The 27,769-nt window shown below is 46.1% G+C and overlaps 1 protein-coding gene across 2 annotated transcripts in view; it reads left to right on the top strand.

Annotated features, from left to right (window-relative positions):
- The window catches only part of HSF2 (heat shock transcription factor 2), a 313,721-nt gene that overhangs the window by 98,428 nt on the left and 187,524 nt on the right, over positions 1-27,769 (top strand). For both annotated transcript variants that reach the window (XR_015296626.1, XM_086926719.1), the window contains exons 2-3: positions 27,128-27,236; positions 27,387-27,514. Coding sequence is in view for 1 of the 2 variants with exons in the window: in XM_086926719.1 (XP_086782845.1) it covers positions 27,128-27,236; positions 27,387-27,514 (237 nt within the window). In the remaining variant the exon portion in view is untranslated. The remainder of the gene's footprint in view (positions 1-27,127; positions 27,237-27,386; positions 27,515-27,769) is intronic.

The following is a 27,769-nucleotide window of genomic DNA, read 5'->3' as shown; positions in this document are numbered from 1 at the left end:
GTAGCGTGGTGGACTCCCAGGGAACAACAGACGCGGGATGCGCAGATAGTACAGCCGTTCGCATCCTACTACCAAAGCTTTTGTGAAGCCCAAGACCTGAGGGCCACCCGGACATACTAGACTATCTAATGGACATTCCTACCCCGTCATTGGATGACAACGAGAGGGAGGGTTTGGAATCGGATATAACGGTGCCGAAACCAAATTGGCTATGACCAAATTGTGCACTGGGAAGTCCTTGGGCCCAAACGGCCTTCCGGCGGAATTCTATATGAAATGTGGAGATCTTTTGGGCACACACCTCCTGGCGCTTTTCCAGGATGCATCTCAGGAGGGAATCCTGCGCCTGGACCTCCACATGGCCACGATTATCCTTATCCACAAGGAAGGAAAACCCCCCAATGAGTGTGCTTCCTGCTGACCCATTTCCCTCCTTAATATAGAGGTGAAAATATTGGCGACAATTCTTGTTTTGAGGCTCCTACAAGTCATCACTACTCTAGTGCACCAGGACCAGACAGGTTTCCTACCAGGCCGGACTTCTTACCAAACCGGGCAACCAGACTGAATCTGCGTAGGACCCATAATTGGCTCATGGAGGTACAGGACCGGGAAGAGCCACATCTGCTTTTGCCCCTATACGCGGAAAAAGTATTTGATGCGGTACATTTGCCCTTCCTGGAGGCCACCTTAGTTAAATTTGGCATCAGCCCCAAGTTTAGACACTGGCTGGGTCTGTATACGGATCCCCAGGCGAGGGTTAAGGTCAATGGCCGGGTCTCCGTAGATTTCCCTATTAGAAGGGGCTCCCGTCAGGGCTGTCCCTTGTCCCCACTACTCTTCGCTCTCACACTAGAGATAGTGGCTTGCGTGGTGCGGCAACGATCGGATATCGGGGGTTCCAAATTACACCAACAGATATCAGGGAAGACAAGATTTCGCTTTATGGGGATGACATCTTGCTATATATTACCCACTGACTACCACGATCCCCACAGTGTTCGAACTTCTGGGCCTGTACGGGGAGTACTCAGGATATACTATAAACTGGCACAAATCTGTCATCTATAGCCCAAGGGCCTTGGACGCTTGGACCACTCTTGCTGGGGCCCTAGAAATAGCACAGACCGGGTTCACATATTTAGGGATCTATCTTACCACATATAGGAAGCTCTCGTCCCAGAGAAATATCCAACGGATCATCAGTAAGTTCGCAGCCGACGCACTGAGGTGGAAATCTCTCCCCCTCATGATCCTAGGTCGGGCGGCCATGTTTAAGATAATTATTCTACCTCGTTTCCTTTACGCCCTCCAGAATGACTGCTTCCCCCCTCTCCAGGCAGACCTTCCGGGCAGTGGAAGCGGAACTGCGTTCTCTACTATGGATCTGGAAGCAACTGAGTATTATGTTGACTACTTTACAACGTAAGCAGTACAATGGGAGGAATCCCCTTGCCTGACATTGAAGCCTACTACTGGGCGGAACATCTAACCCCGGTGAATGAATTGGTACATACCACGGCAGACCACCCCACCTATAGGCTTGAAAGGGATACTTTGACAAATCAAACGTGCCTGTATTATCTATATGGGGGACGGGGCAGGGGACACCTCCTAGCCGCACAAGTCACGCTGGAGGTGTGAGACAGAGCGTCCAGGGCACGGGGATGGCCCCGCAAATCTAATAAACAGACACCTCTCTGGAACTGTCCCTGGTTAAAGGAACTCCATAAACTAAAGGGCTTTGAGGGGTGGGACGCCATAGGCATTTCCACCATAGGGGATATTGTGGCCTCCCAGTTTTTTAAGTATGCGCAACTGCGACATGCCTGGCAGGCGGAGGTCTCGCTATCCTCCTCACTGCCGGGGTATGCGCAACTGGAAGGTTGCTTACTGCAGGAACATGTACTCACCAAGGCAGAATCACTGACGTACCGGATCCTGAATAATAATGCGCCAGACAGGCTGGGGAAGCTGCGGGAATCATGGGAACGGAATCTCAGTACTCTTGAGAATATTGACTGGGAAGCAGCTCTAAGGCACCATCGGAAATGGCCATTAAATCACGCCTTCGTCTTATTCAGTATAAAATATTACACTGAGCCTATTATGATAGAGCCCGGCTTCATCGCATGGGCTTTGCCTGTGACCCGAATTTTTAAGATGTGGCCAGTCACAGGGAGACTTTTATCAAACCATTTGGAGTTGCCCCGACATACAGACATACTGGGAAATGGTGCTGTGGGAACTGAGCAAAGTTTTGGAAGAGACATTGCCGCTAGACCCCAAATTAATTTTGTTGGGCATACCAGATGTAGATTTGGGCCGACCGCAGTTCATCTTCATCATGTTGGCTCTAGTGGTTGCGAAACTGAACTTAGCTAGGGCATGGGTGCGGTGACAACTCCCCAGCTCAGAGAATGGAAGGCAGGAATGGATATGTACATGGAGGCAGAAAGGGTCACATACAAAGGAAGAGGCTGCCCGTGAAAATTCTGCAGGGTGTGGGGAAAATGGAAGCAATATTATGGACTAGATGGAAGACTGGGCGATGGTTTGTTGGCTTTTACGGGGTCCCGCATCTCCTTTTAGCTATGATGGCTGGATAGTTTGTCCCAGAGCACCTTGGAAGAGGAAAACACTTAAAAGGCTGCAGCGAAGAACAGTGAGCGGGTGGTACCTATAGGTGAACTTTGCCCGAAGAGCGGAAGATGTGGGAGCTTCTGCGATGTATATTCGATATGTACTTTTCTGTACGACTGTAACCAAATATGACATGCTTATTTTTGTTTTTTGTTTGACACAAAATGCAGATAAAAATATTTAAAAATAAATAAATAAAATCTCTGCCCACTATTAAGAGTTCATCACTCGGTATGTCTTTAAGGAAAGCCATCAGGGAGTCCCAAAATTCTGGGGAATCTGAGTTTGGGCCATAGATCTTAAGGATGTGAATGTGTTTCCCTTTCTGGGTGAATTTTGTGAGTGCTAGTCTGCCAGCATCATCGGTTATCTGAGAAACTATATTCAGAATGGAGTTCTTGGTGCCAATCGTTGTGACCCCATTTCTTTTACTTGAAGCAGGTGAACATATGACTTCAGTTGCCCATTTGTTTTTGAGCGAGTTAGCCTCTTGAAGACCAATTTAAGTTTCTTGAAGTAGCATAAGGTCTGGTTTGTTCGGTGATCTGAAAGATGGAGCGCAGTGAGCGCTTTCAAGTCAAACTCTTTGGCGAAGGTGATTCCAGTAATTTGAGCAAGCCATTTCTCTAGAAAGGCTAGGCAGGAGACCTCAGAGTTCCCTGACCCCCCTGGGATCCCAAATATTCGCAGGTTACCCCTGCGATTTCTGTCTACTAATTGCACCACATCTTTGTAAAGGAATTTGGTGGATGATCTGAGTGATTCTAATTATTTTTCAGTTTTGGTGGAAGTGTCCTCCATAACGCTTATGCGTTGTTCCGCTTCTGAGAGTTTGTCCGTTATGTTGCTGATATTTGCCCTTATGGTGCTCATTTCAAGTTGCATGGCATCCATGTTAGATTTAGTTTATTTAGCTAGATCATGGACGTCCGCTAGCTCCTTCAGGATCATTTCCTTGGTTGCATTGATGTCCGATTTCCCCTTTATTGGTGAATCTGGTACTGGGTGGTCTACTTTTAAGCGCTTGGTGTGTGCTTTAGAGTCTTTCTCAGACATCGCCTGAATGCACAGGTCGTTGGCCTTGGTGAGAAAGATTTCAGCTCTTCAGCCGGTGCAGGGGCACGTTCCTGTTGGTGGTGTGCCGTTGTCTTTCTGTGTTTACAATGTTTATGGTTAGTGATGCAGGACAAAGTTTATCAGTAAATCAAGGATTTATTGCGTGATTTGTGTAAGCGTGTTTGCAATACCAGGAGTCTTCAGGAGTGAAGCACCTCTTTAGAATCAATCGTTTTTATTACGTGGTATGGTATCAAAGTTGCAGCTCAACTGCCTACATCCATCGGCCATCAGAGCGTAGCGGTATGGTCAGTACACAGCGTACAGGTCTACAGCCAGGAGGGCGACCCTGCGTAGAGAAACTTCAGCCCATAGCGTTCATGGCCGAAGATTGCTAAGATTGCTAAGATACCACTTTTATAAAAGGAAAGAACAAGAAAACAGACAAACACCCACCCCCTCCACCCCCCAACCCCACCCCACAACCCCACCCCACCCTCTCCGCATCAGTCTCTACATTCCTATCCTACCACTCCATGGCTGTTGGCCACCCTTTAGAGTAACTCAGACTGTTTGTGGCCCCAACCGATTCCTGAGGAATAAGCTGCAGAATTTGTAGGTATTTTGGACATGTCACCTCCCTGAGATCCTTGGAGAGGAGCCGCAGGAATGGACCCCAGAGCTTCGCGTATTCTGCTCTCTTCCCATCCATGCTAAGTGAGAGGCGCTCCATTGCGAGAAGATGCCAAAGTCTCTGGATCCAATCATGTGTATCAGGTACAACCGAGGAGCCCCATTGTGCTAGAAGAACCTTGCGCGTCGCTAGCAATTCTAACGCAATCTGACTGCCCCTCAGCGAGCGCAAACGGAAAGATTTGGTGTGGGGGAGTCCCAACAGTGTGTGTTCAGGGGCTCGGGACAATGCAATGTGGAATGCTTAATCATCAAGAACCCCAGTCCAATATCGCTCCAGTTTTGGGCAGTGCCATAACAGATGAACCAGGGTGCCTGGAGAGCCACACCCCGCCAGCAGAGTTCTGACTTAGTTCCATCCCAGGACTTGATGCGCGCAGGCTTATAGTACCAATAAGTGACTACCTTATAGGTAGACTCCGCCCGTGGTATTAGAGGCCGTGTGGTGGGCTCAATAAAAGATATGTTCCCATTCTTTGGGCGTCTGCAGGCGCCCCAGTTCAGTTTCCCACTGAACCTGTGCCTTCGTGCTTCTTCTTAGGACGCATGAGGATCATTGCGTACAATTCAGATATGATCTTACGGTCATTATTTTTGCAAACTAACCATTTTCTCGAAAGTGGTCCAGGGCCGGGACATCAGGGCGACATTGCCGGGCTGGGTCACCCAGTGTGCTAGTTGCGAGTAATGAAAAGCGTCTGACTTCGGCAAATTAAAATATTCTTTGCGCAATTGGGAAAAAGGGATCAAATAATTTAGGTTCAATAGAGAGCCCACTCTTTTACAACCTTCCTCCCTCCAGTGATGAAAGACTGGGGAACCGCATCCGGGCGGAAACTCCGGATTATCTACGATAGGAGTCATAGGGGAGGGGAACGTGGTCCAGCCCCTGTGCAATGCTAACTGATCCCACACTTTGATAGTCTACGAGGTTACAGGCGAAGAGAAGAGGCCCCATGCTCTGTGTTTGCACGGAAGCCATAGTTCCCGCCAAATATTGCAGCCAGCCACTGTCTGATCCATGAAGATCCAATGCTTGCTAGACAAAGGCCAGTTCCACTCTGTGATATAGCGGAGACAGGTCGCCTGATGATAAGCACTCAATAAGGGAAAGCCCATCCCTCCCACTGCCTTCGGCGCAGTGATAAGTGTCAGCGCGAGCCTCGGTCTCTTATTGCTCCACAAGAATTTATTAAGGAGCCCCTGTAACTTCCGGAGGACGCCCAGCGGCTGGCTCACCGGGAGCATCTGAAACTGGTAAAGGATACGCTGCAGCACAGTCATCTTCACCGCCGCTAGCCTCCCATACCAGGCCAAGTTGAGGCGGGACCAGTCGGAGAGCGCTTTGGTAGTTTGGACCACCAATAGCTTTTAATTGAGGGAGACCCTTTTTGCGATAGAAGAAGTCAGCCGGATTTCCAAGTATGTGATATCAGAGTGTACCCACTGAAAGGCAAAATCCTGCCGCAACTCCTGAACCTCTTCGTCACGGACAGAAATATTAAGAATGTGTGATTTTGCAAAGTTTACTTTAAACCCCGCCACCTTTCCGAATTCAAGGAGCTCCGCCGTCAAGCACCGCAAGGTAGAGTGAGGATGGGTAAGCGAGAGGATGACGTCGTCTGCATATATATTGAGTGTCCGCTCTAAACTTGATTCCCGCGATATTCAAGTTTGATCGGACGCGCTGGGCAAAGGGCTCCAGATAGAGCGCAAAGAGCAGTGGGGATAAGGGACACCCCTGTCGCGACCCTCTGGAAATGGGGAAAAGGGCAGATTTACACCCGTTCACTCTCACCGCCGCCTTAGGGTCAGCATAGAGACATTGAACCCATCGAACAAAATTATCACCGAAGCCAAAGGCTCGCAAGACTGTGAACAAATACTCCCAATCCACTCGGTCAAAGGCCTTCTCTGCGTCAATAGAGAGGAGAAAGGCCTTGGCCCGAGATCGGTGGACTAGGTCCACCAGATGGAGAATACGCTTGGTGTTATCCCCTCCTTGGCGCGTTGGAATAAAGCCGACTGGTCCGGATCAACGATACCATCCATCAGGGGGCTGAGATGCGTCGCGAGAATACTCGCGAAGAGCTTTGCATCAATGTTTAGGAGGGAAATCGGTCGGTAAGAACCGCAGTCTTTAGGATCTTTCCCAGGTTTAAGGATGACCATGATCACTGCCTCTGACATGTTACCTCCCCTGTCTCAAGGAAGGAGTTGAAGAGTTGCGTTAAAAGAGGAGCCAGCTCCATACAAAAGGTTTTAAAAAACAAGGCGGAGAAGCCGTCCGGCCCGGGGGATTTGGCTACCTTCAGCTGAGCTATTGCGGATATGACCTCCTCTATGCGAATAGTAGAATCCAAAGCGTCGGCAGACGATTTAAACAGGAGCATAATATTACAGGACGAGATATTCTGCCATCCCACTTGTCACCTCCCACTTGTACAGGTTCTAATAAAACTGGCGGAAGGAATCTACATTAAGGGTGTCTGTGGTATGCTCAACCGCCTGAGAATCCCTAATGGCCTGAATCGCTGACATCTGCGCCCTCGCTCTTAGCCTATGCGCCAACATCCTCCCCCCTTATCCCTGCTAAGGTAAAATTTATGACGCAAGGCAAGGAGGGCATCTTCAGCCCTATCTATGTCTAAGTGCTTCAGCAGGCACCGCTTTGTTTCCAGTTCCCTCCAGACCCTTGGAGCCTCCGTCCGTTTGTGCACGGCCTCTAGGGCACCTACCTCCTCCTCCAACTCTGCCCGTTTTGCTTTGCGTAGCCGCACACATGCTGCTGCCAGTGCAATGCACTCCCCTCGTACAACCAATTTCAAGGCTTCCCACACAGACGCTAAGTGTGTGCCCGCCTGGTCATTATCTGCAAGGTAGTTAATTATAGTGTCTCGTATTCGGGTAACAACCGTTTCTGAGTGGACTAGAGAATCCCGCGGCGCCAGCCAGGGGGTTGCGAACGACGGTCGTGTGAAGTGAGTTGAACCGAGATGAGTGCATGGTCCGATAGGGAGCAGGGGGTAATAGTCGCTGCAGATAAGAGAGAATGAGGCAAGAAAGTGGTCGAGGAGCGCGTAGCTTTTGTGTGCTACAGAGTAGTAGGTATAATCTCGCTCAGCAGGGTGTTGGACGCGCCACACATCGTTCAAACCACCATCACTCAACCACTGCTTCCCTCCCTGTGACCCACCAGGATCAACGCATCTGGAGATGCCAGAACCTCGGAGAGGGCCGCACGCAGAAAGGGTTCCTGTCCCTCGTTTGGGGCATATAGCGACCCTACTGTCAACTGTGTATTCCCCCATTGAACTTGGACAGCCAGGAGTCTACCCTTAATTTCAGCTACGGGGGAAATAACTTTGCAGTGTGCGTGGACGCTAAAAAGGATTGCCATCCCATGTTTCTTAGCCGTACCTGAGGACCATGGTTGCAGTGGGAAGCGTTTGTCTCGCATCCGCTTAGTATCCTTGGAGAGCAAATGGGTCTCTTGGAGCAAGCAAATATCCCCCTCAGCGTGTTCCAAGAGAAAAAGGATGGCCGAACGCTTGACGGGGCTATTCAGCCCCGTACATTCAGGCTCACGACCATCAGCTCTGTACCCATATTAGCCAGAAGAGATGTGGCAGCTATCTAGTCGCTCAGTGTCTACTGTAGTAGGTGAGTGAACATGCAGTGACCTGAGACCATATTGCCGCCATGCCTGCCTGAAAACTGATGCGGAGCCCCCAAAGTAACCCCAACCAAACCCCACACCCTAAACCATAATGTAAGCAAACCAAATGAAAAGGTAACTCAAACGCCATGTGCAGGAACAACAGTCTGTCTTAGATCTCAAATGAGTAGGGGAACATGGTACCATTCTGGGTAATGTAATGCGCCTGATAAAGGGTTGAGTGTTGGTGTCAGTCTCAACGGGATGTTTCCCGCCTCTGGCGCCGAAGAAAAAAGAGCCAATCTGACGCCATTCGTTGGTATCTCAAGAGACGCCGGTGTTGTCCGTCACCTGTGCCACAGATGTGACCGCCGCCACCCTCTCCAGCATACTGGTAGAAACGTCTGGCTTCGAAGGCTGAGAGGATTTCCCAACACGTTGCCATTCGTGGATCGTCTGCGCCGTCGTGAAGGAGATCCGGTGTTCCCAGGTTGAGGAGTGGACCGCTCCAGCCCCAGGACATCATAGGCGACCTCCAGAGAACGGATCTGCAGCAGCTTGCCAAGCAATTTAAAGATAAGTCTAAACGGGTGCCCCCATGAGTAGGTGATGCCCAGTTCACGCAGATAACTAGTGATGGGTTTAAATTCCCTACGTTTAACAAGTGTAGAGGCCGCCAGATCCTGGAAGAATACCGGTTGATGGTCCCGAAATTGCACAGGGTTGAGGTCGCGGGCCTTGCGGAGGATTTGTTCTTTAAGTTGGAAGTCATGGACACATATCAGAATGTCCGGTGGGGGAGCCTTAGCGCCTCTGGGTAAGCCCACACGGTCCAGCTGTATTTCCCGTTCCTCCCCTACCCCCAATATCTGACGGAACAGCTCACTGACGTATTAGCGCAGGTTATCTCCTTCCCCCTTCCATGGCACTGCGCGAATTCTAATATTGTTGCGGCGGGAGCAAATCTCTAAGTCCTCGGCGTGAGCTTGGAGGTCTAGATTTTGCTCCGTAAGGCAAATTACATCTTGCTGAAGCTGGTGGAGGTCGTCCTCACGCCCCAGGATGTGCTCCTTCAAAGTTACCACCCGTTCTTCGATGGCATCTACGTCCCGCAGCACCTCCCGGAGATCGGAGGAGAGTTGAGCGCGAAGTTCCTGGATATCCTCCTTTATGGTGGAAAAGAGTTCTATCATAAAAGCTTTGGTCGCCGGCGTTTCATTGTCCTCGGGCTGCGGCGATTTGGTGTCCGATTGACAAGTGGATTGACTTGCCGACTTCTGCAGCAGATCCTTCAGAGGCTTGTCCTTCCTATTCCTGGAGGGAGACATGATGCCTAGGAGAAGGGCCCACTCGCAGGTATGCGCGAGAAAGTGTGATTGAAGGCCAGGTCCCAGAAAGCACCGTCAAGGGGCGTACCCGGTGGACTCAGCCCCAGGGAAAAGTCCAAACAGCTAAGTATCACTGTGTGCAGGAGTCAGGGCCCCGTACACGGTATCGGGCAAAGAACCCGAGCTGGGAAGACCCCCACACAGCCCCTACACTGGCGCTCCTCTCCACCGGATCCCCGGCACGCGCGCAAGGGGCTGCTAAATTGGACCTCTTGTAGGACGTCAAGGCTTCGCCAACCTCAGATCGTGAGCCACTCTGTAGCAATCCGGAGAAGTCACCAAGATTGGGAGTCTGAACCACGGACTGTGCTAGGATGTGGGCGGGGGGTGGGGAGGGGGGGAACGATGCCTCGTAGCTATATAGCTCCCACGCCACAAACAGTGGGGCCCTCCTTATTGTCACCGGCTTCCACTGCTATGCCACCCCACACCGCCGTCCGCCGATCCACGGACCGAGTAGGGGTCCGGACCTCGCCCCCTGCCGCCCCGCACCACACCCGAAGACAAACTGACCACCAGGCTCCACTCAGGGCAGGAGGACCTAGCAGTACTCTTCCCCTTCAACGTTTCTCCTCACCTCGCTGTCCTCTGATCATCAGGCACCTCGGCTCCTCTCAGTGGCAGCCCTGCGCATCAGGGCCCGATCACCGCTCCTAGGTGGTCCATAGCGAGGCCCTCACTGGCCAAACGTTGCCGGGCTGCCCGGGCACCACAAAATGGCGGCTGCGGTGTGGGCCCCGCCACCGCCTACACCTTTCAAGTCCGCCGATCTGCACTGGGCACCACTGCCCAGCCCCACAGTCACGGCCGCATCTGAATCATTGGGCGCCCCCCCCCCCATCCGCAGGGGGCATCGCAGGTCAGAGAATCACTGTAGCTGCTTCGTTTCACCAGACCCCCTGGGCCGCAGCAAGGCCCGGGCCGGACCGCCCGCCAAGAGCCAACAGAAACCTCATTGCGCAAAAAGGAGCACACAGCCGAAGTCAGACGGGGTCAGTGCGCGTTGTAGAGCCCAGCATCCAGCTCAGATGGGGACCAGGAGGGGAGATAAACAAGGCTTATGTCGGCCGGCACCGGAGGGACAGGGAAACACGTCCTACTCCGCCTCCATCTTAGCCACACCGCCTGACAGCACCTCTTTAAAGAATCTTTGTTGTGCACTGCCTTCGAGGTCACCGCACAACACCTTATGTGATCAAAAATGCCACAGAGGATCAAGATATGTAGATATTAGATATCAGACCTGGATGTCTGCGTGCCTTGTGGAGTACGGTTTGAGTAAGCCCCAACAGGCTGTTGAAAAGTAAGGGCAACCTATGGGTGTATTCAGGCCTTAGTGTGTTTAGATGCGCCTCATTTGGAGTGCCATGTAAGTAAGCCTGCAGGTTTGGGGTTGCAGGACACCATTTTAGAGTTGGAACAGAACAGGTTGTTATGCACCCATAGAATATAGTCTGTTAGCTTGCCTCATCTACACTGAAGTTTGTCAATACAATTTTGTCTTCAGAAATTCTGAACACTGGTTCAAATATTCAGATTTGTTCTGTCGTCACCGCACAGGTTTGAAGTATATGGGTCTCCTGCACGCACTCAAGGAGGCACCGGAGAGGGGAATAATTTATTAAAATATGTACCTTGTACAGCAAATGAGAAATTATTTGGCAAATACAGCAAAAACATAACTGAGGAAAACAGTGAAGCCACAGAATCCCATTATTCCAGTGGCACCGGCTATATACTGCGTATCGAGAGAGAGAGAGGACCAGAAAGCTAGTCCGTATCCCCGGGGTTTATATATGATTAATCAAAAGGAGACTAGCTCATCCATTACGAAATTACCGAAAGTAAAGGACTCAAGTATGTTTCGTCAGGGGGTGGGAACACCTGGTAAGTGTGTTCATGAAGCCCTCACCCACCAACCTAGTTGGTGGCATGCTTCATCATCGGGCCCACCCAGTGACACCTAGCGTGTCCCGGGTGTGCTTCGACGCCTGATTACAGCGGAGCAGGTATGTTGCTGAGTGTGCAGTGAGGAGTGTCAGGATAGTGAAGTTAAAACGGCTTGGCGGGGGTCCCAGTACCCAAGGGTAAATTAAACTTTAATACCTGGGCCTCCGTCAGCGGTTAAAAATAAGGCTATTGGATGTTGGGGGCGAGTTACGACCTCTCACATCCAGTGGTGGGTCGACATGTTTCAGCCAGTGCCTTATGAATATGCTGGCTTTCTTCAGGACCTATATAAAAAAGTGGGTGTGACTAAACTAGTGGGTGTGTAATTCCGACTATGTGTATACACGCCCTAAAGTGCTTATCTATGTGTGAGAGGGGGATTCCCTTCTCAAGAACACCTGTACATGTAACACATATGGACAAGGACAAAACATACAGGGAAAAAGAGAGTCACTAAGATGTATGGCATTATACACATCTGATTGCCGGCACTATAGCGGTAGGGGTGTAGACTATAGACGGCTACAGTGTAATGGTACTGGTGGTACCATTAAGGTGAGATTCGCACTATTAGTTCGGGAGTGGCGTGGCTAAAACATGGGTTTCACATACATTGTGCATATGTGTGAAGAGGCGCAAGAGTTGCTTCTTACGCTTGTTTTAGCAGTTTTTGGCTTCAAGGTAGAGAAGTGGCAAGGGGTTGACCCTATGGGGAGAAAGGTTTTGGCCACTCAAATTAGGAGACCTGTAAAGGAAGAAAAGGTAGCGCTTACTAGTGGTAGTGGTGGTTGTTTCTCAAGGGCTGAAACATGTCGACCTTTTAACCACGAAAATAGGTAGCGTAGAGAACCCTAGTAACTCTCTAAACGCATACCAAGAATATTTTCTCCATTACTAACTCGAATCCAGAACATTAAATTTATCCTCTGGCTGTCCGAGTTATTTTAGAATTCACCACTTTTCACTAATCACTGGACACTACTGCACATAACCTTGGATGACTACCTCCTGGTGGAGGCTGCATACAAAACAACCCTGTGATTATGCAGACACTCGAGCATCATAGCGGAGAATCAAGATATACCGCTATTTTCGACTCCATCTCGAGTGCATGAGGGTTTTTTACCAAGGGACGTACCGAACACCTGAGGAATCCAGGTTGGCAGGACAAGTGATCCACCCCCCCACTGATTGACAGATTTGAACCAAAGGAAACTGGATGGATCAGTAATTTCCTTCTCCCCACCCCCATTGATTGAAGAAGATTGAGCTGCGAACAGCAGTGGGAGAAATAACAGGACACTATCGCTTGATAGCTCCCGAAGATAACAAACCTCGAGTAGCAACTGTCCTAAAAACAATATGGCAGAAAATTTCGGTCTCAGCTACTCTATTGAGGATATCGACGCCATACTAGCCAAACCACCACTCCTAGCCGAGGGAAATCTGACTCAAACCCTAGCCAACACAAACGAATGGGACGAACTAACGGATCTAAAAAAGGAACAGGTGAGAACAGCAGTCCACGGGATTATAATGACAAAATATTTAAGAGCAAATGCTGCGCCACGTGGACTCTGGGTGACTAACTCACCACGAATATTTCTTAAAGATCTAGCATTCCGTAAAGACTGGTCTGCAATATCCTGGAAGTGTACACGTGATTACCTTGTTTTAATCATCTAAACAGCTACAAGACTCACTGAAGAATTAACTATCAAGATCCAGTTGATTGAGACAAAACTCAACAATATGGTCCACATAACAATCTATAAGACTAAATTGGATAACATCAATAACTCCATGCGCGCTAGCGGAATTCCGCTCGCACGCTGAGTTTTTTAAAAACGCACTTTACGTGACGAGCTGGGCTCGTCATCAGCGTGCGAGGAGGCTACGCCATGACGAGCCCAGCTCGTCATCAGCGTCGAAGGTGATAAAGAGATGAGTGAAATGGAAGAATTCCTCACACAATCAAAAATGCAAAAATTGACAAAAGAACTGAAGAAGTTTTCATTAGAAAAAATTCATCCCTACAGTAGCAAAGACTATAGGACCAATGATAGTGCTTCAAACTACGGCTCAAACAACAGCTTATCAGGAGAGGGCAGCGACTCCAGTGGTGAAGAATACCAAAATATGGGCAGAAGAGGAAACCAGGGCTACAGAGGCAATCGAAGAGGACGAAATATGTGGCCACAACATCAAATGGGTCCTCCCCCTTTTCAGACATTCAACCCTCATTTCTAAGGGTGGATGAACCCATATTTTCCAGGCCCGCAATGATGAATCCCCAACAATATCAACCACGAAGTGGACGGAACTACAACCAAAGGATTCCTTTTTTAGGGGGAGGCCACGCCCCACAGAGAAAAAGACGCAGAGGGGTGACATGGTCGGATCAAACACGCCAGTACCAAACCAGGAGCGTGACAAAAGCAAAGGCAGGACCGAGCACAGCTCCCTCGTTGTAAATCTAACAGATCGAGTACTCTCCCAAGAGGAAATCAATATCCTGAACAAAGGCCTAGGTTATGTACCGACACCAACAGTGGACATCTTCAAAACTAAATGTGAGGTGTCAGAATTCTGTCGCAAGCTGAAACTTAAAAGCTTTCTTCTCCAACCAAACGCCCCAACCAAATGATGGAGATACTAAATTACGCCCGAAATCCAAATTCTGCCCACTAAATTCCCAGGTACCGATGGAAATCGGAACATTCGAACAAGCTGTAATGAAAGAACTAGACACCGTGAGCGAACGAATCACTAAACCTTTCCAGAATATGACCAGATCAGAATGACAAGCGCTAAACACACTAAAGAGAGATGAAACAATCGTGATCAAACCGGCGGACAAAGGGGGAGGAGTAGTCCTGCTGAGTAAGGATGGCTACAACAAACAATGTCTCGACCTCCTCGCAGATCGCCGATACTACGAAATCATAACTATCGATCCAACACCGAGGTTACAAAGAACCATCTCCCTCATGATTGAAGAGCTGAAACTAACAATTGGATCTCCAAGAAGGAAGGATAATTCCTCATGACAAAAGCCCCAAGAACACCATATTTCTACTCTCTTCCAAAAACACATAAAGCACGCCAACCCCCTCCAGGCAGACCCATTGTTTCTGGCATTGGGTCTGTCCTGGAACCCTTGTCACAATTTGCGGACGAGTATCTGAGACCACTCGTACAACAGACGCCGACTTATTTAAAAGATACGAGGAATCTTCTCAACCAGCTTACCCAAATAACCTATTCAGAAAATACCATGATTCTAATAGGACTGGATGTGGAAAGTCTATATACAAGTTTGCCACAAGAAAAAACTCTAAACACCTTAGAGAACGTACTGTTCGAAAAAGAGTGGAACTACAAAACACCACGACATTTCATCATCGAATGCTGCAATTTAGCACTGACTGAGAACTTTTTCGAATATGAGAATACCATGTATAGACAACGTCATGGAACTTCAATGGGCAGCACCTTCGCGCCTAGTGTGGCCGGACTCTGTCAGCAACTTTGAAAAACAGATCATCAATGCCCAACAAAATCCCTATCAACACCAAATCCATTTCTGGAAACGTTTTATTGATGATATCCTTTTAATTTGGAAAGGTGACAAAGAAAGCTTCATCAATTTCCACACATGGCTGAATGCGCAAGATGAATGGCTCAAATTTACGTACACAGCTGATAAGAAGAGCATAGACTTTCTAGACATCACCATATTCGTAGAGAATGATCAACTTTACACCAAGACCTTTTTTAAACCAACTTCAAAAAACAGTCTTCTATATTTTAATAGCTACCATCCCCGTCCATTAAGGGAAAACCTTCCCTATAGCCAATTTTTACGGCTTCGGAGGAATTGTAGCAAAACAGAAGACTATAAGTCACAGGCCAAAGACCTCTGTACTAAATTGAAAGCACGTGACTATCCGGAAAAGGTCATAAACAAGTGCAAAAAGAGAGCGAGAAATCAAAATTGTGAGGGCCTCCTGGAAAACATAGAAAAATCTCCACAGGAAGATCTCCTTACATGTGTAACTACATACAGCCCAGTAGCAAACCAAGTGAAAAAGATCATAAATAAACACTGGCGAATCCTTACGTCTGCAAACATATCTTGGCCAAAACCACGCTTCGCCAATAAGCGAACTGGGAATTTGAAAGATCAATTGGTCCACACGAGACCAAGACCCATCGCCCCCCCAAGAGATACTACTTTGTGGAATTTACCACCTATTGTGGGACATTACCCCTGTCGCTCTTGTTCGGTTTGTCCACTGACGAGACCAACAAAAGAACTACAACTTTTACCAAATCTCAAATGGACCATACGGAGCCACACAAACTGCAATACGAGTCATATAATTTATATGATCACATGTCCCTGCAGTATGATTTACATCCGGATGACGTGCCGGAGGGCAAAATTAAGAATCAGCGAACACCGCAGCAACGTCAAATGCAGGAAGGCGACAACAAAAATGGTAGCACATTACTTGGAAAAAGGCCACACAGTAGACGATTTGCAGTGGTTGATCCTGGAGACATTGCAGATCAAGGACCACAATGCAGAACGCATCCTGTTCGAAAAAGAACAGAGATGGGTACATCGACTGGGCACGGATGTACGAGGCTTGAATGACAGCATTCCATGGGCAAGTAGGAGTAGACCATGAACACCTATCCCATATAAGCAAACTGATAACCAATGTACATTGATTAAGGTCAGAATAAAAACTCTGAGCACCCGTAGAAAAAACCTTCTGGGAGAAAACGCTATTCCCACTGAATCACCAACTAGCTTCTTAATATGCATAAAACAACAAGCATATTGTAAAATTATATGTCCAACGAAAAGGTACACAAAATTAAGTTTATAACCCACAGTCATGAGAAATATAATGCGCCCGAAAATTGTCGAATAACAAGATAAAAAATGAGAAATACAAAGTACCCGTAAATCCTTGAATACAAAAAATATGAGTAAATACTTTTCAGAAATTAAATGACTTTATTTTATCACGGCACCTCCGTGAAATAGTAAAGCGGCCACAATTGTCTTTCTTCCATGTTTACTCGGAAGAATAAAAAGACCATCCGGGAACCTGGAAACTCAACCGGGTCCAGGACGGCAGAGTCAGCACAAGGCGCAAAAGGAGAATCTACAGGTAGCACGAGGGGAACGCTTCATATAGAACAGATAAGTACCGACATCCCTCTTATTTTTACCAACCCCTGCCTCCCTCTTAAATTTTAGAAAAGACCTCCCTACAGACTCCCTGGGTACCCGCGGAAGCACGTAATAACACGTGCAGAGGTATGTGTACTACATGCTAGACTAAGCGCTCTAAAATAATGTGTTTGGGCACTAAACGGGTTTTATAAAATATCACACAGGCTAATATCGAACACCAAAATAATTGAAGGTTTTGGGCGATATCCATTATACACCGCTCTGTATGTGAATATAGATGAATAGTCGCCAGTAAAGGGCATACATGTGAAAGTACAACAAGAAATAATACGTATTGGTTATGATAAAACAATTTTGAATATGGGTACAACAAACGTTTGAAATACAACCTCGAATACTTGGTGATTTACGAGGAACTACACCTAAAGAATGAGGGCTGATGGTTCTAAACTAAACTCGCAATTAAAACACTAGAAACGGGTAAATGAGTTTTTTTGATTACAAGAAAATAAAAGGTACAGGTTTGGGTATGTGGTTACTCTAGATAGGATAATGGCTAAGCATTGTATGGCGATGCAGTTAACTCACTCCCAGCACAGAGCTGGCAGTTTATTTAATATGTATGTAAAATATGTCCCCGAACCTTCCCCCAAGGTGACACGCTTTTTATTTCATAGACACAATTGACTCCAACAGAGAAGGGATTAATACGTCGCCTTCTCACCCTCACACCCCGGTCCTGAAGAAAGCCCTATGATCATTTTGACAAAAAAGGGCTGAAACATGTCGACCTTTTAACCACGAAAATAGGTAGCGTAGAGAACCCTAGTAACTCTCTAAATGCATACCAAGAATATTTTCTCCATTTCTAACTCGAATCCAGAACATTAGATTTATCCTCTGGCTGTCCGAGTTATTTTTGAATTCACCACTTTTCACTAATCACTGGACACTACTGCACATAACCTTGGATGACTACCTCCTGGTGGAGGCTGCATACAAAACAACCCTGTGATTATGCAGACACTCGAGCATCATAGCGGAGAATCAAGATATACCGCTATTTTCTACTCCATCTCGAGTGCATTTGGGTTTTTTAACAAGGGACGTACCGAACACCTGAGGAATCCAGGTTGGCAGGACAAGTGATCCACCCCCCCACTGATTGACAGGTTGTTTCTCATACTCACAGCTTTTCTGGGCAGAGCCTGCTCTGGACCTGTAGTGCCTCCTTCGCATACCGGTGGGTAATGGCCGGTTCTGCTGTGTGTTATATACTGTGGTTGATTGGATAATCGTGTGCACCTGCAATTAGTGGAGGCAAGAGTAGAAAGACTCGAAACGCTATGTTTCGCCGAGTCATTGTGCCTGAGAGGGCGCCTGGGCGTTTCTGTGCTGCTACGAGATACAGGCGCGCATGCGCAGTGGCCATTGGTTGTAATGCGCATGCGCGGGTCGGTAGTGTTATACCTGCGCATGCGCGAGTATTGACAATCGCCCCGGATGGGAATAGGAGCGGTGGAGATTAACACTCAATACCGCTGTATCGCGGTGGAGGTTAACACACAATGCTGTTCCACTGTCTGGCGGTATAGTGAATGAGAACAGTGAAGGGCTGTATTAGGCCATAATGTGTTGGCAAATTAGTAAACAAAAAGGATATGAAAACAGTGGGAGTTACACTGTGTCTGTGGCCATTGTAAGCGCGTTATTGTGTCATTTATCATAACGTGAATGGCAAGGATAGAGAATGTGGGTGAAGTCATGGGGGACTCCAGGATCCCTAATACTCAGAACTGTAGGGCTCTATCTCACGAAGAGATATGTTACAAGGGGACTCATTGCAGATAGTAGAGAGACAACCCGCCCAGAATGGGTGTGATTGTTACAGATTAGTCAAGGCGGTGGTATAGTTCCTGTGGTCAGGTACATGTCAGGGAATTCCATGGCCATGGGATGGCATCGTTGAGGCCCTGGGTTGCTGTTGAAAGGCGATATATCCATCGCTGTTCTTTACTCAATAGTTTTTTGTCATTGTCAATTGCGCTCTCTGGGATTTGTTCAATGACAGTCCAGGTTAGGTCGTTGGGTGTGTGGCAGTGGGTGATAAAGTGGCTGGTGAGCCTGCTGATGTTCTTCCTGCATCTTATTGTACTCCTATGCTCTGTTATTCTTGTCTTGACTTTGTGTGTTGTCATTCCGACATAGCGGAGACCGCACGTGCACGAGCTTCCACCCTCGCCCCCTCAGAGAAAATCTGCCCTTCGGCCAGTTTCTACGCATACGCAGAAACTGCACCAACATTACCGACTACAAGAAACAATCTACGGAACTGGCTACAAAACTGGAACACCGAGGCAATTTACGATCGCTTTCCGGTCGCAAATATTCATACGTGCGCCTGCGACCCGCTTTTAGAAAGATACGTTGTTGTCCTGCTCCTTCCTAATACTGACTCGCAAAGCTTATTTTGCGAGTCGGTAATAGGTTACCGAGTCGCAAAATAGGGTATGGTACATGCTAAAAGCCGTTTTAGCGTTTGCTAACAGCCCGATTCTCACTTTGAGACTGCTAAAAACAGTTGTACATCAGGCCCTATGTAGTCTGTGAAGTGTATTTTTCAGGGGTGTACCCAGTTCCGTTCTTTGGAAACACCCTGTATTGCATCCACATCGAGGCTTTCCAGATTTCTCTTGCACATTCACGTTTTTTCCCATTGGATGTTGTTTGGAGAGCGAGAGAGACAGGTTATGCAGATTTCCCTTTCATCATTTAGTAGTAACACGTTTGTTGCACGTTTTAGTTTAGTGGGCTACGTTTTTTATTTTCAACTGACAAAGTACTTTTTTTATCGTAGATGTTGGTATTTCACAGTTTTGGCTTGATTGTGAGTTTAGGCTGCAAGATGGCACAGAGAGCTAACGCCATGAGTTCCAATCTCGTGCAAAATGTATAAAGAGCAGTGATCAGGGGAATATGAAAGGCTGGGAAAAGTTCCCACGAGAACAAGCAGTGAAACTATTTACAGCAAACATTGGAAACCTCTAAAATTGGGTCCTACGGTTCTTAGGTTCGATTTTCTCGGAGGCAGATGTACTATTTCACAAGAAACAGTCAAATTCAGTTCAGGTGGCCTTCAATTGTATCAAAACACAGAGCTCAGATTCTTGTTCCACACGAACACACACACACATCAGTTTTCGAAAATTCACATCTCACCTGCCAAGGGCCACCATCGCCCTACCGCAAGCTGTTGGTTTTGAGTTAATGCAATGATTGAGCCCTTCTGACTTTATGGTCGAAACAGGTTATGTGATCACACTGTAAGGGAGACTCTTCTTCCACCCTTCTGTAAATTGGTTCATACTGGCGCCTGTTATTTACAGCGCTTAGAAAGAGATGTGTGGTATGCAGTGCTATATAAAAATAACAAACCAGTACGCAAGCTATGTTATATTATATACTTATTGTTGTTTGCTTGTTATTTGGTCTATGATGCAATTTGTGTCACTATTTTTAGCTTAAGAAGCACGTGGGTGCTGCATAGTCTCTGTGTGTGGACCTTTGCATTTGACACCTTGCTCTTGCTTTTGACTCATAAATAACCTTGAGGAGAAACCATATATGTTTATCTGATTTAACTGGTGTACTGTTCTTACCATAAAATGATCTAATTGGTGTATGTTCGCAGAAAAAGTGGTCCATGAAAGCAGATGGTGCCCCCAGAAGTAGGACCGGGTATGGGGAAACTGGAACGCACATGGGGCAACATCTGTGTTGCTCCCTCCATCCAGGGGAGGGGGACCACCATGGTCAAGACACTTCACAGATGCAATCGCTGATGGACAGGGAGGAGAGGGGAGGGGAGGAGGGGGACGGGAAACCGAGGTGTGACCAACTGGAAATGAGACGCCTAGCTGATTTATCTGATATGAGCTGGAATGTTTTAATTTATACTCGCTGGAATGATAACTTCGAATAAAAAGAGTAAAAAAAAAATGATATAGTTGTAAACTGTTTTTTTAGAAAACAAAATGTACTTCACTGTAGTGAGTGTGTTATATCTGTCAGGTCAAACATTGAGGAATTTGTTCCTGCAAATGGGCCCGGAATTTGGGAATGCCATGCAGAAATCTTTGCAGTAATGCCCTCTTCCACATGTTATTCCCAATTCGGTGTGTGATCTGCAAGGGATTAAGTTGATCCAAAGTGCCAGTGATTGGCCCCTATCAGAATTCAGCAGGGAAATGTTTTTATATGAAGTTGAATCGTATCTTCCAATGGGCTCCTTCAGTGCAGTCTCCCTTTCTGGGAACCTGCTCTGTTTGGAACATTAATATTGCATCTGCATTGGTTAATAGGTCTTTTTAACCGAAACCTCATGGATTCCACTGAGGTTATACTAGTGACACTAAAAATGATTTCTCTTGTTGTGGATGTGCTTGTGAATTGTGGTTCCTTGCCTCAGCAGAAGGCTTCTCTTTACAATATTTCAACAGTATACGTTTATTTTCTGAGCCCAAACCCCTTTTTCCAAGTCGTTCAAAGTTGAGCCTTCATAGACTTAATGCCGGGAAGGCTCTATGATGTTACTTGGACAGGAAAATTATTTCCGGTCTTAGAAAAACGTTGTTCCTTAAGGTGACCAGAACTAAAAATGAATTGGTTTTGGCTTGTCTCCTGTATTATATGCTAAATGCTAAACAGTTCACAGGATTTCTCTTCCATCAGTGCTCATGTAGTCCGTGCCAGGTCTGCAACAATAGCTTTGCACTAACATGTTTCTGTAGGTGCTACAGCTACACCTCATTCTTTTTGGTAACCATGTTCAGTGGATATCTGCTTTCAAAACCATTCCATAATGTGGTCAGACCTTGCTAACGAATTCCTTTAGCTATAACCCTGTGAGGTAATTTCCAGTTGTATTCCACCATTTTGATTTTCTGCAATTGGTAATCATCCCAAAGATTTGGGAAGAGGGTATTGGATATATGATACAGTACAGGCTACTCAACTTGGGGGTCGATTACGATGCCGCTTGTAAAGGCTCCGACCACAGGTCGGAGCCAACAGGGCTGCATCATAATGTCCCGCCTCATTATGATGGAGGCGGTCGGAAAGTAAACCAGCCGGTCATTCCGGCTGGCTTCCAACGGGCTCAGAGAGCCCATCCGCCAATCAGAAGCCAGCTAGTAAGGGCTGGCCTTTCCACCCTTGAGATTACCATGCCTTCCTGTCTGACATGGAAATCATGTCAGTAAGGGTGTTTGGGGACCCCCACTAGGGCCCCTTTCTTGTGCAGGGATGAACTGCACATCCTTTTCCTCAATGGGGGCTTGTAACAGCTGAAACACTGGCTCCCATGAGGAAAAGGAGCATGCGACCGAACAGTGTTCGGTTGCATCGAAATGAGTCAGTCTGGACCTCCGACCAGGTGTCGGTCGGAAGCAATTCCTCCCTACATCTAGATAAGCCCCTATGTGATTCTTGGACTTTTAGTCTTTCTGCCTTTTATCAGTAGGCACTGTGTAGGTATCCATAGAGGCATCATGCCGTCTCTGTAGGCTAATTATGCACAACCTAGATTGAAGAAAAGAGCTGATAAAAAGCAGTGTTTAGATAAGAGAGGGTGCAGATCATTTGCACGGGCAGGGCCATATGTGCAATAGAGTTTCTTAAGTTTTTTACTTCATTGTCAAAATGCTATGCTGCCTTATGCAACTTTGTGGAACATGCCTGAAGTAGAAATGTGACCGTTTGACTGGTGGGAAAAGAGCTCATAGGGGAGCAATAGTGTTATACATCTGTCTGTGCCGCTGGCTCTTTGCTCTCAAAATATGCAAAAGTACTACCCCAACCACATGTTGAAATGCCACAGTGGCATCCACAGTATAATCTGGAAGGCCATCATGACCAGTACGGTGTCTCCTCCCCTTTGTCCAAAATGCAACATTCTGAGTGTTGCCCAAGTTGATATTTATTGGGGAAGCTTACATTATCAGACAGCGACAAGTTCACCACTTGACCCATAACTGGTTGCTAAGGCTTTGCCGAAGTGCTTTCTCTGGATTTTGTAGTGGGGATGTTTGATGTTTAGAATTTATACGTTCACTGTGAACCAAGGTTATATTCATATTTTCATGCGTCTCAGAGCCTTCAGTTATGTGAGCATATTAAAGTGACTGAACAAGGAAGAAATTACCTGAGCTTTTATGAGACAAAGCTCTCTTAGATACAATATTCTCATTTCAACATTCTTGTAGTGCCATTAGTTTGGCTGTTCTAGAAAGTGCACACTCTGAATATCTGCTGACCAGTGGAATGACATGTAAGATGAGGAACAAGGGGCTTGGAGCATTACCTGTAGTTTCAATGGGTAAAAATTGTTTACAGCGAAACAACGTATGCCATTACAATGACATTGCATACCATTCCAACGCAAGTCGGAACACCGACTTGCTGTAGGGGGCAGATGGTGTTGGATTTAAAATCCAACACTATCCCTACTGTTGCACACACTGAAGTTGGAATTGTAAATTATACTATTCCAAAATCCAGCGCCCCCCCTACAGCAAGTCGTTGTTCTGAATTGCGTTGTAATGGTATGCAATGTAACAACGCGGTCGTTGTAACGACCGAGTTGTAACGGCATGCGTTGTAAACGCATGTAAACTAACGTGACATATTCATTTCAGTGAGATCAAGTGAAGGGGCTGCAAAGAAAGACCAATTAACAACAGTTTATTCAGCTGATTCTGTTTTATGGACCACAGTCAAAACCTGCTAACGGGTTAGCTTAAAACTCCTATACTCACCAGTTTTCATTGTAATAATTTAATTAAGCTACAAAGGGTTGCTAGCACAGTCATCCAGAGCCTTTTTAGGATGTTGTTATAAGTGAGCAGTCTGCTGTACGTTCTTGCTTTGATCATGCAAGAAAGTTCTCAGACCAAGAGACAGACCATCTCAGAAGTTTCTCTGTGTCTGGTGGATGTGATGTAAGTGGAAACATCTGCCCTTAGAGAGGCCCTTCATTTCAAGATGATGGTTTCAAAGATTTTAATCTTTTTTTTTTTTTTTTTGCATGACTAATTCAAATCGGCACAAACCGTACATCCATTAAACAATGTAAACTGAATACATAGAAGTTGAGATAAAAGTACCAAAAAGTTAAAAAAGGATATAAAACGTGCATAATCAATACACAATAAAAGCAATCTGTTTAAACAGATGTGATGTTCCTGAAGATAGTTCATATATCGTAGTATCAAATAAACTCGATTTAAGAATTCATTACGAGTTCAATTTCTAAACCGGTAGAACCATGAGAAAATACCAACAGCACCATTCTCAGGGGGTTAAAGTGCAAGTGCGTACAATAGGTTCCCTAGGGCCCCATGCAGTGTTACAAGGCCTGTTATGCTTACCCAGAGTTATTATGCAAAGGAACTATGTAAACGAAAAAATATGCCGCAAGCAATCTAAGATGGCAAAGCAGTTTGTTGCAGTTCACATCGGGCTCCGATGCAAAGATCGAAGGTCAAGGCTACTGTGCAATATAAACTACAATAAAGGGGGATTCCTCCTAGGATTTAAAGTGCAATACGGTGCAGATCCACCATGCAGAAATATGAACTCACTGAGAAGGTGCAGATGCAATAAAGTGCCACTCCTATCATATATTAACCAGAAGTTATTATGAAGATTGCCTGAGTGAATGCCACTCACTGGAGGTCTAAAATAGCAAGATCTAAAATGGCACAGAAATTCAGTGCAGTTCCCATCAGATTCTAATGCAGCGATCTGGGGTCAAGTCTGCTGGGCACGATGAACTACAGAGAATCCCTCCGAAGATTTAAAGTGCAAATGCAATACAGTGCAGATCCACCCTTCGAAGATATGCAGTTGCAAGTTCAATGCAGAGCCAATCCCATCATGTCCAAATATACACCCCCAGGGCTCCCCTGCCACAGCTTCTACGTGCTATGGTTTATCCCAAGGTCTTCTGTACAAAATGTTCCTGCATAAAAGGGAGAAACCCTTTTAAGAACTAAAATGCAATTGCAGTGCGAGACTGTCGTATTGCTCATTAATAATGATGCAACCTTCATGAATTTTACAAATCTTGCTGTTAATTGGCTTGATTGCCCTTTCAGGCATTCGTCGACTGCCATTTTGCAGGCCTTATTTTCAATTGTCTGAAAATGGGTAAAAGCCAGTAGCATCTGAGAGAGGACAGAGAGGAGGATAATCAGAGAATGTGTAAAAGAGTTTCTTTCATGGTACGACAGTCCCTACCTAAGGTGTCCTAGTCACCTGTTAAACTTTCGTATTTATAGGCTTTGAGCGGTATCCGGCCAAGCCGCAAGTGCTTGAATTAAACCTTGATAAATTTTGTTCGGAGCAGTGGATACGGTGGGAGACGTTTAGGTCCGTATAGGCCCACTGTTACATGTGCATTGCTTTTCAAGCGGATGATTGGTAAACCATCAAGGGCTGAAAGGAGACTCGCTTTTTGCAGTAGAATTTTTGAAAGTTTTTTTGCTGGAAGAGCAGCTTGTAAGACTCCATTGGCGGCGAGTTGGTCAGTCTCCACCTGATATGGCACATACACATTTTATAATTTACCTTGGATGATGTCCGAGTGTAACTGCTTTAAAGACCCCAGCTAGGCTGCTGACAATTTGGCACTGATAGAAAAAAAACTTGCATTGAGTTTTTACTCTTGACGGGCTAAATTGAACTCCAGGTGGATTTGTGCTTGCACTGTGCAGACTGGTAGCTTGAATACGCAACTAAAACATTGACATTGCGCCCAATCCGGCCAGCTTGAAATACAATTATTGTACACAAAAGAGCCATATGCAAGAGTGGGCATCAGTTTACGATCAATGATTTTACGAATGCAGAAAGATCCGGGCCTGAGAGATTCTTAAGCAGGTGCTGGAAAGTGAAATTGAAGGCTTTGGCTGTTGCTGCCAGAGCCTCAATGTGGGCAGTTGGAAAGTCCTAGTCATTTAGCCATACTCCCATCTATTTGATATTAGACACTTTCCACTTTCTGGCCATTTACGACCCAGGCCCGTATCTTATGCCTTTTACCAAAGACTAAAATCTTGGTATTGGCTGTATTAATACTGAGCTTGTTGCTTTTATAGTATTCAGCCAGGCTGGTCAAGGATATTTGAAGCCCAGTCACAGTTTGGCCTACTAATATCGTATCATCAGCGTATTGCAATAAGTCTAAGCTTCTGCCTGAAACTTGTGGTGAAAACCTTTTAGCAGCACTTTGGGATCATTCAAGTCGGCAAGTAGAGAGGCCAGAATGCAGCCTTGCTTGCGGCCTCTGTTTGTGTAGAGCTTTGCTGGCAGGGTCACTTGCTTGACACTCTTATTTTGACCCATGTGTTAATATAGACTAGAGGCTCTTTATGACTGACAAAAGGCGAGATGGAATGCCCCAGCAATATTGTATCTGCTTTATCAAAGGCTGTGGCAAAGTCAATAAATGCATTGTAAGGGAGCCCACACCCTTTGTTGCGCGTTTGATCAGGGCCGATATGTATAGCAGATTTCAACTGTTGACTTGTCACCCATGCTCCTCAGAACTCTTCAGAAGGGATCACTTCTAGGCCCTTCGAGTATTTAATGTTTAGTGAAAAACATTATTTACAATTCCCCTTGAGGAAATGTATTTTACTCAACAGAACTGTGTGTAGCTCATAGCTGTATACCCAGGTTCTGAAGGACACAGGGTAACCTCATTATATTTAATGCTGACAATTTGCTGATGTGGTGCTCCCCTTTGTGAAATGCACTTTCATATGCGTTTACATTCATTTTTTTAAATGTGTGTCTCCAAGTAGTGTCTGTCACATTCGCACAGTGAATAAAAATAAATAAATGGCAGCCACTTCATGCCTTGTGCTTGTGTGGTGATTCATGTTTGCACGTATGTCGTCCTGTTAAGTCGCCATAAAGTCAATTTTTTAAATTTTTAATTCATATCTTTTTGCCAGTGCATTAATCATTTAATCTTTTGCTTACATGGTTTATTCATCCCTAATCGTTTTTTAATTTGCCAACTTGGAATTCAAACGAAAATAGTATGAACAGTTATGTGCCTGTGCCCTCAGTACTCAAATTTGGAACCATAGTCCACCGTCTTTTTGGCTTTCTAGGCCTGCTTTATGACAGGGGTATCTTTTAGTCTCACCTGACTATAGACTGTGATGTGCTAGCAGCTTTATCTTTTAAAAATATAGGTGGATTTATGTCTGCATTTGAATACGGTTGTCTTATTTAGGGCTTCTAGCAGATGGCCATCTTTCACAGTTCATGGTTAATGTGAAGGATTATAGAAAAAAAGACCCCTTGCCTCCAATATGTGTATTATTCCATGCGTGTTGTGTTGCTAAATGTTGGGTGGCCAAGGACAGCTGGAAAGTAGTCCACTGTTCTAGATCAGAGTGTGATGGAAATGCCAGCACGAAAGTCTAATGATTTGTGTGTGTTTTATTCCAGAATGGCGAGAGTTTTATGGTGCTGGATGAGCAGCGGTTTTCGAAGGAGATCCTTCCCAAATACTTCAAGCACAACAACATGGCGAGCTTCATCAGGCAGCTGAACATGTGTAAGACAGATCACCTGCATTATCATTTACCTTTACCTGCTGTTTTAATAGATAAGAATATTGTATTCATTCTGATAAACTCTTGACCAACCTTGTGATTTAACAATTAAATGTTTTATTAACGTGTGTTATGTCTTTTCTTTTGTGTAGATGGGTTCCGCAAAGTTTTGCATTTAGATTCCTGCGTGGTGAAAGTGGAACACGACGAGCCAATCGAATTTCAGCACCCTTATTTCAGACAGGGGCAGGAACATATGCTGGCACATATTAAAAGAAAGGTATTCTATTCGATGTTGGTTTAGCTAGGCCATGAAGCAATGTTTTAAATCCGTACATTGTATGCATCCGTGAATACACATGCTTATCTTTGTGTTTCATTTGCAAAAGGCTGTCGTGATTTACATGGTTCTTCAAATGTCTAAAGCCCTGAGTTATTATCCCTATCACTGCAATATTTCACACTCTGTTCTGTAAATCCGTATTGGATAATAGCATATAACAGACCACACTATCTGTTTGTGCCTTGTCCACTT

The sequence above is a fragment of the Lissotriton vulgaris genome, chromosome 6, assembly GCF_964263255.1.
Source record: "Lissotriton vulgaris chromosome 6, aLisVul1.2, whole genome shotgun sequence".
Classification (NCBI taxonomy): domain Eukaryota; kingdom Metazoa; phylum Chordata; class Amphibia; order Caudata; family Salamandridae; genus Lissotriton; species Lissotriton vulgaris.
This window is presented reverse-complemented; position numbering and strand designations above follow the sequence as displayed.